General features: G+C 32.8%; 1 protein-coding gene across 2 annotated transcripts in view; it reads right to left on the bottom strand.

Moving 5' to 3' along the window:
- The window catches only part of GOSR1 (golgi SNAP receptor complex member 1), a 47,615-nt gene that overhangs the window by 18,247 nt on the left and 9,406 nt on the right, over window positions 1-19,962 (bottom strand). For both annotated transcript variants that reach the window (XM_063111231.1, XM_063111232.1), the window contains exons 5-6: window positions 18,165-18,256; window positions 15,936-16,010 (exon numbers count right to left, since the gene is read on the bottom strand). In XM_063111231.1, coding sequence (XP_062967301.1) covers window positions 15,936-16,010; window positions 18,165-18,256 — 167 coding nt within the window. The remainder of the gene's footprint in view (window positions 1-15,935; window positions 16,011-18,164; window positions 18,257-19,962) is intronic.

The raw sequence follows: 19,962 nt of genomic DNA, 5'->3' as shown, positions 1-19,962 counted from the left end.
CTGAAATAATCAAATACCAGTTCTCGTGAGCTAAAAATTCAATTCTCTATTATACAAACAATGCTTGGTGTAGGTGAGGGATATATCTCAAGATTTCTGCATTTTCAAAGTTTATGTCTACTACTATTATACATAATTTCTTCTATAAACCTCCCATTTTTCCATTTAACAGCTGAGGAACACTTCATTATCATTACCTTTATTAATGGTGTTTTTTCCTTGGTGTAATGTTTCAGAAAGAAACAAAGAATATATATGTGTGTGTATAAATCACTTCATGGTAGTTACTAAGTAAATAACAACAAGCAGCAAAAATGAAGTTAGAAGTGAGGTTGAAGTATAAATGCTGCTGTCCAAATGGGTAAGGCTTACTCATTAGCTTCCTCCTCAACAACAGCTTCATTGCATATAACACTGAAGTTTGTATCTCTACAAAACTATACACCATGAATCTTTAGGGTTCAAAAATAATTAAGAAAACTAACGTCAAATCCTTGCATGTCAACAGTATACTGTATCATTCCATTCACAGATGTTATAATTTGATCATTACTGAACTGGGATAAAGCCACTCCTTATAAAGGTCACTAAATTATGAGGATCATACGTCTCAAATTTTTCAAATATGCTCATGGTCCATTAATACAATTAGAATTTCATTTCGTTAAGACTATTCTGGCATCAGAAGTATTTCAAACTCTATTTAAGAAATATAAGTTGGCAGAGTATATAAAAGGGCTTGTAATCCTTTTCTTCTTTACTATTTATTTTTCTTAATCTTACGACATTCATTATGTTCTGTTTTATACAGAAATGCCTCAGTTTACAGAGCCCTTTCACATGTATTATCTTAGCAACCCTGTGAAGTAGATACCATAAGAATCATCCTGGAGAGGCAGTGCTGTATTGCAGAAGCAACACAACCAGAATGCCTGGGCTTGAATCCCAAGCTTTTACTAGCTGTGTGACCTCAGGGGAAATTGGCTAAAATCATGAAACAAACAAATAAAAGGTGAAAACATTTTTAATGGTTTTAAAATGCCTACCTAAAATATTTCTTCAACCACAACTTTGGATCACACAAATGACAAGGCTGGTGAATTAAAAAAATTCAAAATATCAAGTCTAAACATAGTCTAACAAAAGTTGTAAGAAAACAGTCAGCAGATAAAAGGTAAACCTCCAACTGAGAATATAATTCTTTGCTCAGTCATGAACATATTTATACTTATACAGTAAACGTGTGCCTTCTCAGATAATAACTCAATCATACCTGCTAAATAGTCAATGAAATGAAAACAGAATTACAATTTTCAACTAAATACTGTAACCGATCCTGTCTGAGCATAACCTGCTTTATAGAATAGTTCTGAATTTGATGTAATGTACAACAAATTCTTTATATTTTTAGAGTGCTTTAAATTTTGTAGAATGCCTTAACTCTTAAGCCATTCAGCCTTAAAATCATGTAACATAGGGGGGCAGCTATTATTCCATTTTAAATATGGAAAAAAAAAAAAAGACAGAGAGGCCAGGTCACCTCTGTGAAAAGCAACTGAGCTTCCAATGCTCAATAAACCTGTGCCATGCTGGTTCCGTAATATAATGAAAACAAAAATTTAAAGAAGCAAATCACAGGGAAGGCAGTGTGATGTGGGACAAGTAAGGAAATGGGTTAGGAAACGTACATTTAGTAAGAGCTATACTATTAAATAGTTATGAGACCTTGGCCTAGATCCTCTTTGAATCTTGTTTTGTCACCTATAAATAACAGAGATGCTTACCAAAGATTTTTATTATATCCAATATAAGAATTTGATTTTGTAAAAGGAATTTCATGGAGAATTCATCTTGCAAAGCAAAAAAATATAATTGGTTACATTAATAATATTTCCTTTGGTCCTCAAAATTAGATTTCATATACACTCATATATTTAGCATCTGGACCAATACCTTGTATACAGTATGTATTCAATAAATATTTATGGAATAAGTGAATGAATGGAAACAGGTTTTCTAAACATTGTGACACATGTATATTCATATGTATATGAAACCAAAATTAATACCTTCTGCTTATATCCATTTATTCATACAACAAATAAATAGTGTCTTATGATATAACAGGAACTGAGGCTACAACACTGCCCAAAACTAGACTAACCAAGTTCCTGCTTTCATGAAGCTTACATTCACTCAGAGGGTCACATATTAAAAAAATAAAAAGAGCAAATTATTACATATTGTCATAAATGCTATAAAGGAAACAAAAAAGGTGCTTTGCTAATAAGTAAAAACAAATGAGGACCTACTTCAGATGAGATAGTTAAAAAGTCCTCTTTGAGGAGGTGACAAGTGAGCTTAGACCATAGAGATGTCAAAGGATAATCTATATGAAAAGTTAAGAGAAAAGTAGTTGAAGCAGACAAAACAAAGTCTAAGTACAAAAAGACTGAAAAGGGAAAGAGCTTGATATCTTTGTGAAAGAAAATGAATGGAAGCCATTATGGCTGGCACCTAATAGGTAAAGGGAGAGAGTGATATGGATGAAGGAACAGAAAGAGAGTAAGGAAGCTGGAGATTTAGGTTGTAGCTAAAGATAGAGGACCCTATAGGTCCATAAACAGCTCAAAACAAATTGGTGGGGAGATGGAGGGAAGAATGGAGTATTAAAGTAAAAAAGCACTTCAATAAATATCACTAGAAAAAACAGTTTAGCTTAACCATACTGTTTCTATGCCTATGGCTTGGAGTATAGAAGCAAGTGTAGTAAACCCAAATTGAAGAGACTAGTTGGCTGATAACTTCCTGGAGCCCTGAGTATGCCATATTCTTTTCTTCTGATAATAGACTTTCCAACTTCCTGGCCACAAGGATGGATCTGTGACTTAGGCTGGGCCAATCACAGTAACCTTGTCCAGGGACAACCCAAGCACAGTCCTATATGTACAAAAGAAACTGAATTTGTAACTTAAAAATCTTGTCAGGCTGAGACGGATTCACTGGTAAATTATATCAGATATTTTTTAAGGAAGAAATAACACTAAGCCTGTACAAACTCTCAGAATATAGAAAAGGGAACACTCCCCAACTCATTTGATGAGATCAACATTACCTTTATATTAAACCAGACAAAAACATTTCAAGAATAGAAAGCTACAGATATTCTTCACAATAATGCAGAAATATTTAACAAAATAAATCCAGCGATATGTAAAAAAGATAATAAATATATCATGATCAAGTGGAGTTTATTTCAGGAATTAAATATTGATTTAATGTTTGAAAATAATCAAGGTAATTCACCATATGGCAGCAACAAAGGGAAAAAAAACTGATCACCTCAATAGTTGCAAAAAATAAAATGAAAAAATTCAATCTCATTCATGATAAAAACTTTCAGCAAGAGACAGTCTAGAGGGCTGGTCAGTTAGTTCAGTCAGAGTATGGTGCTAATAACACCAAGGTCCAGGGTTCTATCCTTGTAATGGCCAGCCGTGTCCCAGCACACACACACAAAAAACCACAAGAGAGAGCCTGGAAGCGATATCTGAATAACAATAAGCACATCTAGCACCCAGATCTTAATTTCTGAATACCATTCTCTAATAAAAGGAACCAAAGCTGCTTGATGAAGTGGTTAATTCCAGAGCTGAGGCAGGAAAGATACAAAATGAACTACAAACATTTTGTGCTGCCAGAAAGTAAAAGAAGTGCTGAAAAAAGAATGGGATATGGTCAAATGACAGAAGCTAACCTGAAGGAGCTCCCAATGGCCAAGTATGGAACAATTTAAACAACAATATAATTATAGTTCTGGGTTATACCCCACAGTACAAAATAAGTATCTATGAGTCTATACTGACATTAATTAACTAAATGGTGGAGAAGTGATAACTCTTGTTTACAGAGTCACAATTAATAAATGTAAAAGGACTAATAGAAATAGAAAAGCACTAGCAGGCAAACACCACAGTAATAACTGAAGAGGCAAAACTCAGTAATGGATGCTAAAATTAGTGGGAAAATTTTGAGAAGAAAAAGTACTTGCATAGTCTCCAAGTATCTTCCTTATACTTAATAATTACAATGAAAAATATACTAATTTTACTGTGGAGAAACGTGGTAGACACCACTTTAGCCCAGTAATATAGGCTAACATGATCAATAATAAGACATATTGACATGATATACACCCTGATATGATGCTCCAAGAAGGGCACATCATCACTTGTATAGTATTCTTGCAAAAACTGCATAGGGTCATGACCACAACACTTTGGAATACCAGTCAGTGTTTTTGTAAAATGTCTCTCATTTGGGTTTGTCTGATGTTTTCTCATGACAAATTAAGTTGGCAATTTTGTCACAGATTGGAGGATTAAGGAGGCATGACAATTAAATGCAATGTGAGATCCTGAATTGGATCTTGGAACATAAGGACATTACTGGAAAAATGGTGAATAAAGCCTGTAGTTTAGTTAGTATTACTGTACCAGTGTTAATTTGCTCATTGGTCATTGAACTAAGGTTATGTAAGACACTAACATTAAGGAAACTAGGTAAAGGGTATACAAGAATTCTTTGTACTCTTTTTGCAATTTTTCTGTGTCTAAAATTATTTCAAAATAAAGATAAAACAACCAACAGAAAACTCTCAGCAAAACAGGAAGGTTCTTCCTCAACCTGATTAAGGGCATGTACAAAAATCTTGCAGTTAATATCAAACTTAATAATAAAATATTAAATACTTTCTCACTAAGACGCAAATCAAGAATGTTTTGCACTCACCAGTCTATTCAGTATTGTGTTGGAGGTCATAGCCAGTGCAACAAGGGAGGATAAGGGAGAGAGGAGATAAAGGAATACAGACTGGATAGGAAGAAATAAAACTGTATTCTCAGATAACATGACTGTGTACACAGAAAATCCTAAGGGATTTACCATGAAGCTATTAGAATGAAGAAGTATTTTAGCAATGTGACACAATAAAAGGTTATATACAACAATCATTTGTATTTCTATACTAGCAAAAGCAATTGGAAAATTAGAAATTTTAAAGTCCATTTATAATCACATCCCTAAAAAGGAAATATTTAAAGATAATTTTAACATAATTTGTACAAGACCTATATGCTGAAAACTATAAAATGCTATTGAGAGAAATTAAAGGAGACCTAAACAAACAAAAAACGTACCATATTCCTGGATTGGAAGATTTGCTATTGTTAAGATGGCAATTCTTCCCATATGGATCTATAGATTCATTATAATCTTATTAAAATGTCAGCAGGCTTTTTTACAATTTGATATTATAACGTATATGAAAGTGCAACAAATCCAGAAGAGCCAAAACAATTTTGAAAATACAGAAAAAAATTACAGGACTTACACAACCTCAATTTCAAAACTTACTATAAATCTATAGTAATCAAAAGAGTATGAAATTGGCATAAGGATGGACCTATAGGTTAATGCAACAGAACAGAGTTCACAAATTAACCAACTAACATATGGTCAATTGATTCTGAAGAAAGATGTAAACATAATCCAACAGAGGAAAGGAGTCTTTTCAACAAATGGCGCTGAAACCACAGGATATCCATGTGGTAAAAAAATGAACCTTGACCCTTAACTTACACCATACCAAAAAGAGAAGTCAAGATGGATCATAAATCTAAATGTAAAAGCTAAAAGTATAAAATTTCTGAAAGAAAACATAGTAGAAAATATTTGCAACATTAGGAAAGGCCAAGATTTCTTCAACAGGCCTAAAATAAATGAACCGTTAAAGAAAAAAGTGATCAACTAGACTTGATCAAAGTTAAAAACCTCTCATCTTTCATAAGTCATCATTATGAAAATGAAAAGTTAAATCACAGGCTCAAAGAAAATATTTCTAAAATCTCTATCTGACAAAGGACTTTTGTCCGTTGTGTAGAAAGAACTCTTACAACTCAAGAGTAAGAAGACAAATAGCCCAATAAAAAAATAGGCAAAACATTTAAACAGAGACACTTTACTAAAGAAGATATATGAATGGCCAATAAGCACTTAAAAGGATGCTTAAAATCATTAGTCATCAGAGAAATGCAAATTAAAACCACAATGAGATACTATTACACACCTACCAGAATGGCTAAACAGATTGACAACAACAAGTGTTGGCGAAGACTTAAAGCAACCGGAACTCTCATGCATTACTGACAGGAATGCAAAAATGGTACAACCACTTTGGAAAACAGTTTGACGTTTTTCTATAAAGAGAAACATCTGCTTACCCTACAACCCAACAACAAAACTAGTTTACTCAAGAGAAATGAAAGCACATGACCATACAAAATTTTGTCTGTGAATGTTCATAACCATTTTATTTGTAATAGCCCAAAACTGAAAACAACCAAATGCCCACCAGTGGCTGAATGAATAAACAAATTGTGGTATATCATACAATGGAAATTATTCAGCTGTAGAAAGGAACTAATTACTGATATAAAGAAAACAAATGGATAAATCTTAGAAACACTATGCTAAGTGAAATAAGTATATACTGTATGAATTCATTTACATGAAATCCTGGAAAAGGTAAAACTAATTTGTAGTGATAGAAAGCAGGTAATCAGCTGCCTGAGACTGGGGGACAGGGATTGACTAGAAAGGGGAACAAAGGACTTTTTTGGGGGGGAGGGGTGATAGAAATGTTCTAGATCTTGACCGTAATGCCAGTTAACAGTATATACATTTGCTAAAACTTATTGAGCTGCAAACTAAAAATGGGTATGTTTTTATCATAAGTAAATTATAACTCAATAAATTTAATTTATGGGGAAAAATGGCAGCCTCAGACTAACCCCACACGACCTTTCAGTCCATCCCTCCACTAACTCTTTCGCTCTATATGGGGCTGCCCTTTTCTGGAACATGAATAAGGCCTATGATCTAGAACAGGATTTGGAGGTAAAAATGAATGACATTTTTAATATATCCATATTGATAATTTATCAGGAATGATGCAGATTTTAAAAAAAAAGAGGGGCTGGCTGGTTAGCTCAGCTGGTTAGAGTGCAGCCTGATAACACCAAGGTCACAAGTTCAGATCCCTGTACTGGCCAGCGCCCTGCTTCTCCACCAACATAATAAAAACAAATGAAATTTAAAAAAAGAAAAAAAGGCATGGTCTTAAGGTTCAAATTTCGCCTTTTCCCCAAACCTCTTATCTCTACTTGGTGAAGACCTAAACCATTCTTCAAGACCCATGCCAAATGTTTTAATTCTATAAAGAAAGCCCTTTCAAAAGCCTCTGCAGAGTTAACCACTCCCTTTTATGTGATCTTCTAGTGGTATGTACAAACCTCTCCATATATTAAAGCATTTATAATTTTGCACTTTAACTATCCATTAACATTTCCATTCTGCTCCCCATCCCCACCTTAGCTGAACTCTTTGAAGATGGGGAAGAATGCCATTATGCTTTATTCTCCTTTCTATCTCCAACACCCAACATGATGCTTTCCACATTATAGATGCTCAAAAAATGCTTGTTAAAACAACCAAAACTGATACAAAAAAATTTACATGTACATCTAGATAATGCAGAGACACAGGTGGAATGCAATTAGAATTTATAACCCTCACCTAAAAAAAAAAGGTTTTGAATAAACAAACCATTCATTATACTGATGTGTAGTAAACCTAATGAGTAATAAAATAAGAGAATAATTTAAAACACTCTGAGTGTTAGGTGGCATTCATCTACCTATTCCTACATGCCATTTTGGCACTGAAAGGCCCCATAGATCTGGAGTTTCTGTCACTTAGCTCTAGGTGTACAATTCTAATGTACCAGTATACTTTTTTTTAATTCTAATGTCACTATGGGCAAGAATGGGGCTCAATGGAATTTGAGGACTGGTCTATTACATATCAGGCACTGTACGGGGTAAACACTTTAGATACATCATCTCTAATCTTTGTAACATTCTTTAAAGTAAGGATTATTTTCCCCATTTAAAAGACACTGGAGAATCAGAGGGATTAAAGTTCTTGCCTCAAAATAAATAGTCCACGCCAGGATTTGAACCCAGGTCTGTCTGACTTCAAAACCATCCATTATACTATATTACCAATTCAAGGAATAATCCCCTTAAGATATCTCAGTCAAGATAAAAGTAACAAATTAATGAGAGAAAAATGGAAAAAGTTTTTTAAAAAAGCCTATAAACCAAGAAATCTATTAATATGTTCTTATGATAAGATGTGAATAAATGAAATTATACTTTAGGAAACTAACAGAAAATGGTAATATTTTAAATATCTTGACTACTCTGAAACACTGCCAGAAGTCTTTTTAAAATGTCAAGGATTTTAAAGCTGATGTGCTTAATGTACAGTCTGCAATTCTAGTGGTAATCATGACATGCCCACAAACCAGAGTACTTACATGAAAACAAACATAGCTTCCAAGTATGGATGAAATTCCTCAGCTTAACTTCTTAGCTGGTTCCATATGATTTTAGAATTCATGTCTCTTTCTTCAATTCTCTCATTAATTTTCTTAACCTTGGCAATAAAAAATCTTACCAATTGATTTTCCTATAAACTTGTGAGTGAACACTTCCATTTCTCTTTGCTAGGTCTTATTTTTAGCTGCCACATCAGGGAAGGAGGAAATGTTGTTATGATGTGTGTCAAGGACAAATAACTGAGTTAAAATGTGAGGCAAATAAGTTATATCTTGTGGACTAATTCCAACTTATTTTTGCCAGGAGCACTACATTTAAAAGGATTCTAGGCTGCATCTAAAAGCATTCAGGAAGGAAACAAAGAAAGGGTAATAAAAAAGATAAAAATCAGTAAATTGTAGTGTTACAGTAGTCTAGGGTTTCAAGGAGGGAAGAGATTATAGTATCAACTGAGGCAGAGCAATCAAAGAAGAAGAATGAAAATACCTATTAGACTTGGCATTCAGGAGATCATTGATGTGTCTACTGATAACATGTTCAGTAGAGTTGTGACGGAAGAAGTCAATAGGCTAAAGAGGAAATGATTACTGACACAGAGCACAGCAAGTATAAACTAGAGAGACAGAGCCAGTATGCAGGATGACTGAAGAGCAAAATACTTATGTAGCAGATAGGGCTAGATACAAGTGCCACATGGATGTGTTAGGGTTACCTGGAAGAAACACTCCATCCTCTAAAAACTACAGGAAAGGGGTAAAGAAGGGTATTCCTATAGGTAAACTTGCAGAAAAGGACAAAAACTTAAAAATCTCAATGACATATGAGGTAAGGACCTCTATCTTGGGTGAAGAGACAGGAAGGTAAAGAGGGGGAATGAGAAGATTTGGTAAAGTTCTTGAAGAGAATGAGAGTGAGAACTAAACAGGATCAGGAAAGCAAAAGCTATCAGGCACGCTGAATACTCAGATGAGGTTGGAAATAATTAATACAAAACAGGGTTAATCTGTATAACTAGGTGCTTTTTCTCTATCCATCAGGTATAGGAGTAGAACAGTAGACTGTGGATAGAGTTGGCATTTTACAGGGGTACAGCAGAAAGATGGGGGCTCGGGAAATGCTATTATGTTGGGAGTATTTTAGTTAATTATCCATGAGATCCAGGCTGGCTAAAATAGGAAGATAGACTATAAAGAAGAAAAACAAACACAAGCTAGGGATACTGTAGAGAGGCCTGGATGGATAAAATGTCTTGGTCACAGTGAGATGAAGTTGAAGATTTCTGAGTTAGTATATTTGCAGATGAGAAGATGGAGGATGAAGCCATGGTAACAGGTGGCTAATCTTCACCTGGAGGTGATGATCACTGGCATTAAAGAAGTACAGGAAGACCCTATGCTTTTTATATTTGCATATGCTTATGTCCTAATCTAAGTTTCTCGTCACTACTGTAAATCTCTGAAAGTTGTCAACTTCATTAAGGTAAATGTGGAAAACATATTTTATTCAAAATGTCAAAATGCTTCTAGAGAAATAAAGCACAAATGCCTGGTAAGATACTGAATACATGACTTTGGACAAATCAGTCTTTCAAGATTTGAGGTAATCCAGTCCTTAACTTCCCATCTGTAAAACAGCAATAATATAATCAGCCATATATACTTTATAAAATAAACATAAAAAGAGACAAGATCATAAAGGCAAAAGTTTATTGGGAGAAAAAAAAAACTTTAAAATACAAAACTAACTCAGATACTTTTTTCAAAAAGAGAAAAAATACCAGGGAGTACAGAAAGACAACAATTACATAAAGAAAAAGAAATTAATCCAAAGAGCAACCAAAAAAACCATAAAAATGCAGTGAAAAACAAATAGCTACAAGCTTGACATTAATTCAAAGTCAGCATTTTCTTCTGAGTGACAGACTCAGGAAAAGACAAGTCAAAAATGAAAGTTACATTATCTACCATATAGAAAAAGAAATTACTTTTACTTTAAGAACAGGAACAAGACAAGGATGCCCACTCTTAACACTCCTGTTAAATATAGTATTGGAAGTACTTGCCAGAGCAATCAGGTCAGAGAAAGAAATAAAGGGCACCCAAATTGGAAAAGCTTAAGTCAAACTGTCCTTATTTGCAGATGACATGATCATACATACAAAAAAACCTAAAGACTCTACCAAAAAACTCTTACAGCTGATAAATGAATTCAGTAAAGTTGTAGGATACACAATCAATATACAAAAATCAGTACTGTTTTTATATTCCTAACAATGAACTAGCAGAAAAAGAAATCAAGAAAGCAAGCCCATTTACAATGGCTACCAAAAAAATAAAATACCTAGGAATAAGTTTAACCAAGGAGGTGAAAGATCTCTACAATGAGGACTACAAATCACTCCTCAAAGAAATTAAAGAGGACACAAAAAGATGGAAAGACATTCCATTTTTATAGATTGGAAGAATTAACATTGTGAAAATGTCCACACTACCAAAAGAGATCTACAGATTCAATGTGATCCCCATCAAAATACTAATGACATTTTTCACAGAAATAGAAAAAACAATCCTAACAATCATATGGAACAACAAAAGGCTCTGAAGAACCAAAGCAATCCTGAGCAAAAAAATAAAGCCAGAGGCATTACACTACCTGACTTCAAATTATATTACAATGCTATAGTAACTAAAACAGCATGGTACTGGCATAAAACCAGATACAAGGACCAATGAAACAGAATAGAGAGCCTAGAAATCAATCCATGCACTTAAAGCCAACTGATCTTTGACAAAGGCACCAAGAACATACACCAGGGAAAGGACAACCTCTTTAATAAATGGTGCTGGGAAAACTGGATATCCATATGTAGAAAAATGAAAATAGACCCACACCTTTTGCCATATACCAAAATCAACTCAAAATGGATTAAATACTTAAATATCAGACCTGAAACTATAAAACTTCTATAAGAAAACACAGGGGAAACACTTCAGGATGTAGGACTGGGCAAAGACTTTGTGAGTAAGATCCCCAAAGAATGAGCAGTAAAAGAAAAAATAAACAAATGGGATTGTATAAATATCAAAGTAAAAAGCTTCTGCACAGCAAAGGAAACAATCAACAGAATGAAAAGACAACTTACAGCTGGGAGAAAATATCTGCAAACTATTTTTTGACAGGGGGTTAATATCCAGAATATACAAGGAACTCAAACAACTTAACAGTAAAAAAACAAACAACTTGATTAAAAAGTGGGCAAAGGAGCTAAATAGACATTTCTCAAAGGAAGACATACAAATGGCAAACAGGTACATGAAAAAATGCTCGACATCACTAATCATCAGGGAAACACAAATCAAAACCACAGTGAGATATCATCTCATCCCAGTTAGACTGGCTATTATGAAAAAGACAGAGAATAGGGCTGGTTGGTTAGCTCAGTCGGTTAGTGCACAGCCTTGTAACACCAAGGTCATGGGTTCAAATTCTCATAAAAGCAAGCTGCCAAAAGCAAAAAAAAAAAAGAGTAACAAATGCTGGCAAGGATGTGGAGAAAGAGGAACTCTTATACATTGGTGGGAATGTAAATTAGTATAGCCAGTATGGAAAACTGTACAGAGGTTTCTCAAACAACTACCGATAGAACCACCACATGATTCAGCAATCCCACTACTGGGTATATAGCCAAAGGAATGGAAATCATCATGTTGAAGGCATACCTGCACTCCCATTTTACTGCAGCACTACTTACAACAGCCAAGAGCTGGAACCAACCTAAATGTCCATCATCAGACTACTGGATATATATATACACAATGTGGTATATATACACAATGGAAAACTACTCAGCCATAAAAAAGAATGAAATCCTGCCATTTGCAGCACATGGATGAGCTTGGAGAAAAATATATTAAGTGAAATAAGCCAGGCACAGAAAGAGAAATACTGGATGTCCTCAATCATAAGTGGGAAGAAAGAAAGGAAGGATGGAAAAAAGGAAGGGGGTAACGGAGGAAGGGAAGATGGATGGATGGACGGATGGAAGGAAGGTAGGAGAAAAAAACAAACAAGTAAACAAACACAACAATCACAATAAGATGTTGAACTTACAGAAGGAGAGAACAGAACACTGGTTACTAAAGGTGGGAAAGGGGGAGGGGAGTTGGCAAGAAATTGTTTAATGGACACATGTGATTATGTTTTGTAATGATGAATATGCCAATTATCCTGATTTAATCATCGCATATTGTACACAAATATTGAGTCAATTTTGTACCCCACAAATATATACAATCAATTATGCTTCAATTAAAAAAAAGGAAAGACAGAAAAAGAAATCACTGCCTTTCGTAAGATAAACTGTTAAAACCTAACAACATTTATTTTTAGACAAAAAGAATGTTAAAGGAAGCTGGTAAAAACTATTGATTACAAAGTTAGTTTTCACTGTTTTTTTTAAAAGTCTGGCATTCATTTATAAAGTTGCTTTACTCTTTTTCAAGGCAAAAATATGTACTTTTGAAACAAGTTGTAGACATTTATTTAACGTGAAAAAATAATATTTTTCAAAGAATCAAAAACTTAAACATATACCTAAGGCATAAAAAGTCCTACCTTACTGCACAAAATCAAATGAGTTGCTCGGTATTAAAAAACTTTATTCATGAAAGATCAAAATAAAAAGTACCCTAGCAGCAAATCTGGCCTACTAATTACAAATGGGCTTGAGGAGGCTCATAATCTCTTGCTGTCCATTTCACTGTTAGGTTAATTTATCTATTACTTCCTTATGCTTCTTTTGGTTGGCTGTTTAACCTAAGTTTTCTATGATGAAAATATATTCCTTATATTTAAAAAAAAACTACTGCCTGAAAATTTTTACCTCTCTTCTTGACATGAATCAAAAAAAAAAAATCAAAACACCAGTGTTACTGAGGGCACTGGGCAGTGTTTATGTATATGATATCAATGGAACTATAGACTAGCATACCTTTAGAAGGAAATTTGACAATATTATATCAAAAGTTTTAAAAATAAATATATTCTGAAACGTAAGATTAAAAAAAAAATTCTTTAATCCTGCAATTCTAGTTCTAGGAATTTATCATAAGGAAATAACTAAAGGTACATGCAAAGACTTCACTATGTATAAAAGTAAAAACTGAAAATAATCCAAAAGGTCAACATTAGGGAAACGGTTACATGAATTATGGTTTATCTATTTTATGGAATATATGTACTATATGTTTTGAAAAACAAAACAAATTATCAAATAACATGGGAAAATGATCACAATGTACTGATGAGTAAAAAATGTTACAAAATCTGTACTGATTTAAATTTTCTTTTTGTGTTGTTGAACTATACTTTCTAAAATAAGCACCATGAAGAATACTTATACTATTGTTATTTAAAGAAAAGCTATTTGAAAAAATCTTGCTAATTCTTCCTCAAAGCACTTAGCAAATGAAATAGAGACAACACTGAAAAACCAGAGAAAGTTTTTCATTTTATTTTGTAAATATATTAGCCCATAATTTTATGTTATTTTATTACTTAGCAAGTACTTGTAATTTACACAGAAAGACTGATTTCTTAAAAAGGTATTTTTAAAAAAGGTGTTCTAATATTGAGAGCAATAACTAAACCCATGTTTTTAGTCTCAACAATTCCTCTAATTAATCAAAAGTTCATATTCCATTCAGCTTAATCCTGCCTCAGTTTCTCTCTGTAGAATGAGCACATGCAAACTTTTTCACAAGAATGTTGAAAGGAATATATAAAGTATATTATATATATAATTGTCTGAGACATTTTACTTTGATCAAACAAAAATGGAAAAATACCTTCTAACATCCACTGTCTCATCATTTTTATAACACTAAACAAATTATTTAAGATGTGTATACTTAAATCGTTTCATTTTTTTTCCCTGTAAAACAAACAATATTAAACTCCTAAAGGGAGGCTGGGCAGTTAGCTCAGTTGCCTAGAGCGTGGTGCTGATAACACCAAGGTCCATGGTTTGATTCCTTTACTGACCAGACACCAAAAAAAAAAAAAAAAACCCTTAATTACTTTAAGTAATTAAAATAAGTGCAAAATTTCCTGCAAAATTTCATATAAAAGTTTATAACACAATTTGTTCTGGAGTAATAAAATAAAGAGTATTAATATATATAATTACCCTGGTATACTCTTTTCAGCATCAAATTGGTTTTTTCTTAACGTAAACCACTGCATTTCTGTTTAATTTCTTTTTTGAGGCAATAAATACAGAAAAACCAATGCAATCTAATCTTTATTTTGTGCTACCTGAATATGTTCTCCCTTGAATTACTCAGTACCCCAAGAATATATTAACATAGTTTTGGATGCAATACCAAATTCTTTTTATGGTAGTCTTTAAGAAATACAAGAAGAATTACCAAAGCTATGAATAACTATAAACTAAACACACTCTAGGAAATACTGCCCTCTTGTGCCAATCAATAATATTCAACAGTTTAAGAACATTAATAACTAGTTCCCCAACTAGAAACACCCAGGCTCCTAAAAAGGTCTTGATCTTTCCATGTTTTGATTTAAAGTGGTGAACTTGGGTTGGCTAGTTAGCTCAGTTGGTTAGAATGCGGTGTTACAACACCGAGGTCCAGGGTTCAGATCCCTGTACTGGCAAGCCACCAAAAATAAACAAACAAAAAATAAATAAATAAAGTGGTGATCTTTAAAGAAAAATAAATTGAACAGTACATTAAGCTCATATGCCAGGACTAATTTATGAAATTCAGTAGCAAATATCAACATAATTCCTAACGCTTAACTATCATGGATATAAGCTGCTTAAGTGCTTACAGGCTGAGTTCAGAGATAAGTAATTTTCTGATCCTTAAGTTTTACAAAAAATATAAAACAAACAGTAAAGAAACTAGCACGTTTCAGAGAAAAACAGACAAAGCAGGAATAGAGTACAGTGACTTGTTTTAAAAAATATATAAAGTTCATCTAAGATTTTAGGTGTTTTCTTCTGATATCTTAGAAAACAAAAAAACTTTTTTTTTTGGATTTGATATATGTCCTAATTACCCTTTATAAAGTTTCTTCATATATAAGTGGTAACAGGCCATTCAAACACAAGGGATTATCAGTACTTTTACTATTATTATTACTAATAACCTGTAGTAGTGAACAGAAGTATAAGAGCAATAGACTTGTTAAAGAAAAGAACACATTAAGGCAGTAAAAAACATATTACAGGTAATAATTAAGTGATGTGAAATACTCAATACCATAGTATCTTTCCTAAATATGGTCACAATAATTGCAATTCCATTTCTATTGAATAGGGTCATTAGGAGAATTACCTTGATAAAGCTCTTACTATAATAAACACCATAAAATGTTTGTTACCTGAGGAAATGAATTAATAAACATGGGAAACTACACAGTACACATACATTCAAGAATACCTACTTTCGAAGGTGGTCATGTTCTTTTAAAAACAGTTCAGTTCTTCTGTTGTTTACTCCGGACCCACTTTTATATGACCTAGGACAGAATAGAGAAAATTTGAGAACATTCTGACAGAGCAAAATCAGATTAAGTGGCTGACCCTGATGATATCAAAAGTAGACAAATTGAGCCTCTCCACAGTTTTGAATGAAAATTAAAATGTAAAATCCTTTTCATTTCAAAATGTATAATCCTTTTCATTTCCCTCTAAAAATGATATCTATTATAAATAGATAAATATGAATGCCACTCTAAATTAGGCCTTAGAATTATACTGTTTTCACCAAAATAACTCAACATTATTAAACAAAAAATAAATTCTTACTTTTCCTTTCTTTATCTATTATCTCCTGTGCCTTCATTTTCTCCAAGTAGAAGTAAAACTTTGGATTGATTAGTACACGGTACATGGGATGGGAAAGCTATTGAAATGGAACATTTCCTTAATAATAGTACGTGAGGTCCATCAATGGACACCTAAACACTGCAATGAAGCTAAAGATTTGTTAATTTTGGCACACTTAAGGATTTCTATCTTGGTCTTCAGCATATTAAAATTCACCCAAACTGTTTTTTATTTCTACTATCAATGCTTTCATTTTTTTGTTTTCCACTAACAATAAAGTGCCAAGAACAAAATTTTAAAAATTCAAGTAACTGCACAAATACTGCAGTAGGACAAAAGAGAGGCATGCTGCTAAAATGGAATTACTGGCTAAGAGGCCGTGCTACTATGCAAAGCACACCAGGAAAAGCAGAATGATATAACCAAGAACACACTGGACTTGGAAGACATATTACTTGGATTTAAATCTATACTCCATCATTTAATAGCTAGTTACCCTTAGACAAGTCTCTCAATATCTAATTTTGTAAAATGAGACTAATAATTTCTATCTTTACCAAAAGATTATTGTGAAGTCAAAAAAGAGATAATACATGAAAAAGTACTGTGTAAATTGCAAAAAACTACAAAAATGAATCACTCTCCCTTGTATTATACTAAATTGAGTATGTGTCTAACTACCCTCTAGCACCTAGATCATAAATCCTACAGGGCCAAGTTGGTCTTTTCATTTCCATCTTCTACTGTGACTGACATAATGTCTTACTCATAATTGGTACTAAGGAAATAGTTTAATGAATGGATGAACATTTTTTTAATACTTGTTTTTCAAAAAGTAAGTTATTATAGTGGGTTGCATTCTAGTGATTCCCACAAATTGCGGGGAAGCTAAATGTCTACACATTAAAGGTCGTTCCCTACATTGGTTCTCAATACATTCCTCAAAATGTGTATGTAAGCCAACTGTACAAAAATTAAACAAAAGACTTATACGTCCCAAAGGACTAAAATATTACAACTGGCTTAATGTTACAACAAAATAAAGGATCTCTAGAAAGATGTTTATCAGAGTTCACATAATGTATATCAGTTTATGATAAATGTATATATATCAGAGTTTATGAAACGTAAGTACAATAAACTTATCACGAGTGAAGACAATGATCGGTATCATTAGATGGTCCAAAATCAAACTCTTCAGCTTCAATTAGATGCCCATGAGACTTAACTTCATCATCAGTTTTGAAAAGTTTTCAAAAATGTGTATAAAATGCTAGAATATATCATTGAAGCTCACCTTCAATGTGAGCAGATGGAAGAAAAGACTAAATCTTTAATTATTCATTGAAATCAGCATAGACTGTTCTAAATAATTTGATGTAACGCTATGAGTTTGTATTAAATCTGGAAAAAACAAACATTTCCAAATTTCAGGGAGGTAAATGCTACATTAATAGCTACCTGAATATGTAATTGTTGAGACAAGGGAGAGGGGCAGGGGATAGGTGGTAATCAGGAAGGGAAACATGGAGAATTTCATTACTGGTAATGTTGTAATTCTTAGGGTGGGTAGTAAGAGCTCAGAGAAGAACTCATGAAGATATCTCTAAGCTGGACTTCGAATTAAGACAGTAAAGTCAAGGTTGGCAGGAATCAATGATAAAACTAGGGAAAGTAGATTAGGACAATATTGTAGTAGCAATGTTGAAAGAGCAGTGAAATGAGAATTGGAAACCCTGATATCTAAATCTCGGTTTTGCTACTCAATTCATAATTAATCATCAACATTTTCTAAAGCTAAATCTGAATTAACATTTTACAACATAATATAAAAGGTAACTTACTCAATATCCTTTCGTACTGATCCCATGAGATTCTCCCTTTCCCGTATTGCCATAAAGTTTGCTTTGGTTTTATGAAATTCATGAGTATAATCCTGCAATATATCAACATCCACTGTCAACATAAGTTAATTATGTATTTTCATCTTACTGAACCAATTTCATACTGTCATTTTGTAATTTTCTGTCAAGAAAACTGCTACTTAAGAAATCAAATTGCCAGAAGGTAAAAATAACTTTATAATTACTTTCCTGAAGAGTGAACAACTTCTTTCAAATGAAAACAGTTCAGTGTTAGGGTAACAGTGTCATTAAATCATTATCCGTCATATCTTCTAGTACCTTGTCTTATGAGGCAGAATTATAAAGACAAAATTCTACGAAGAATGACTTCAAATAGCGTAGGATAAAACTTGGGAGGCTCTTTGTACTCAATGTATCTAATGGGGCTTATTTTCAAGTTTCATCCTTTTGGACCTCCTATAAAAATTTAATTCTTAAACTAATGAAAGGAAGAACAGAACCAAGAGAATTGTAAAGAACAAAATAATCTTTAAACATTTTCTTTTATTTTTGTACTACTGTATTTTTAAAGATATTAAGATTCATGATTTTTTTTTTTAATTTAGAGTAGTAAAGATGACGAAAATCAAAATCTCATCTCCCAGAAAGCCCCTGTTGACCTTTAAAAAATTTACAAAAACAACACATGAACATGGGTGAAGACTAAGAACACCAAAAGGAATAAAGTTTAAAAAAAAATCCTGCTCCACAGCTTATAACTATTATCATCACTTTCTTCTGTTTTCTTTCAGGAAATATGTTTTTGCATATACAAGCTTATCTATTCTTTCTTTCATTTTTGCTAAAGAAATCATACTATAATTCTAATGTACACCTTGTTATTTGTACTTCATAAAATATCAAGCAAACCTTCCATATTAGCAAATAGAAATCTACATCATTCTTTTTAAAAGCTGCATAGAATATTATCTTATGACTATCATATTAAATTCCCTACTGATAAACACTTTAGTTGCTTTCATTTTTTTTTTTTTTGCTATTAAAAAATGCTGCAACAAACATTCTTGTACATATATTTTATTGAACTGTTTTTTTAAAAAGTATTTTTAAAGAGTAAGGGCTGACTGGTATAACACCAGGGTCAAGGGTTTGGATCCAGCCAGTTGCCAATAAATAAATAAATAAATACATAGATAGAAAATGCCTAGCAGCAGAATAACTGGATCAAAGAATCTTACATTTATGGCCAGCTACTCCCCCCACAAAAGAATATTACATTTAAATTCTGATATTGCTAAACTGCCTTCTAGAAAGATGCACCTATTTGTGTCCCCACCAAGTGTATGAGTGCCCATTTTTCTACACTCCTGCTAATAACAGGTTATAACATTTTGATATTTGCTAATCTGACAGGTGAAAAATCATACTTCATTTTGATTTGTATATTTTTATTTGGAAATATACCTGAACTTTTTTTAATGGTTTTGGTCCCTTTTTTTTTGCAAGCAAGTTCATATCCTGTGCCTATTTTCCTATTAAGTTGTCTTTTTCTCATTTATTTCTATTACTTCTCTGTATATTAAACAAATTAGTCATTTGTTATATAGTTTCTGATATTTGGCCTTGCTTAGAAAGTCCCTTACTACTCAAAAATTTATAAATTTTATCCACACAGCTTTTATGGTTTCTTTTTTCTTTTTTTTTTTTTAACAATTCGAAGATTTTATTTTTTTATTTAAAAAATTTTTTCTTGGTGGCTGGCCAGTATAAGCATCTG

This window comes from Cynocephalus volans, chromosome 10, assembly GCF_027409185.1.
Source record: "Cynocephalus volans isolate mCynVol1 chromosome 10, mCynVol1.pri, whole genome shotgun sequence".
Lineage (NCBI taxonomy): Eukaryota > Metazoa > Chordata > Mammalia > Dermoptera > Cynocephalidae > Cynocephalus > Cynocephalus volans.
Note: the sequence above shows the minus strand (reverse complement) of the source record. Positions and strands in the feature narration are given on the sequence as shown.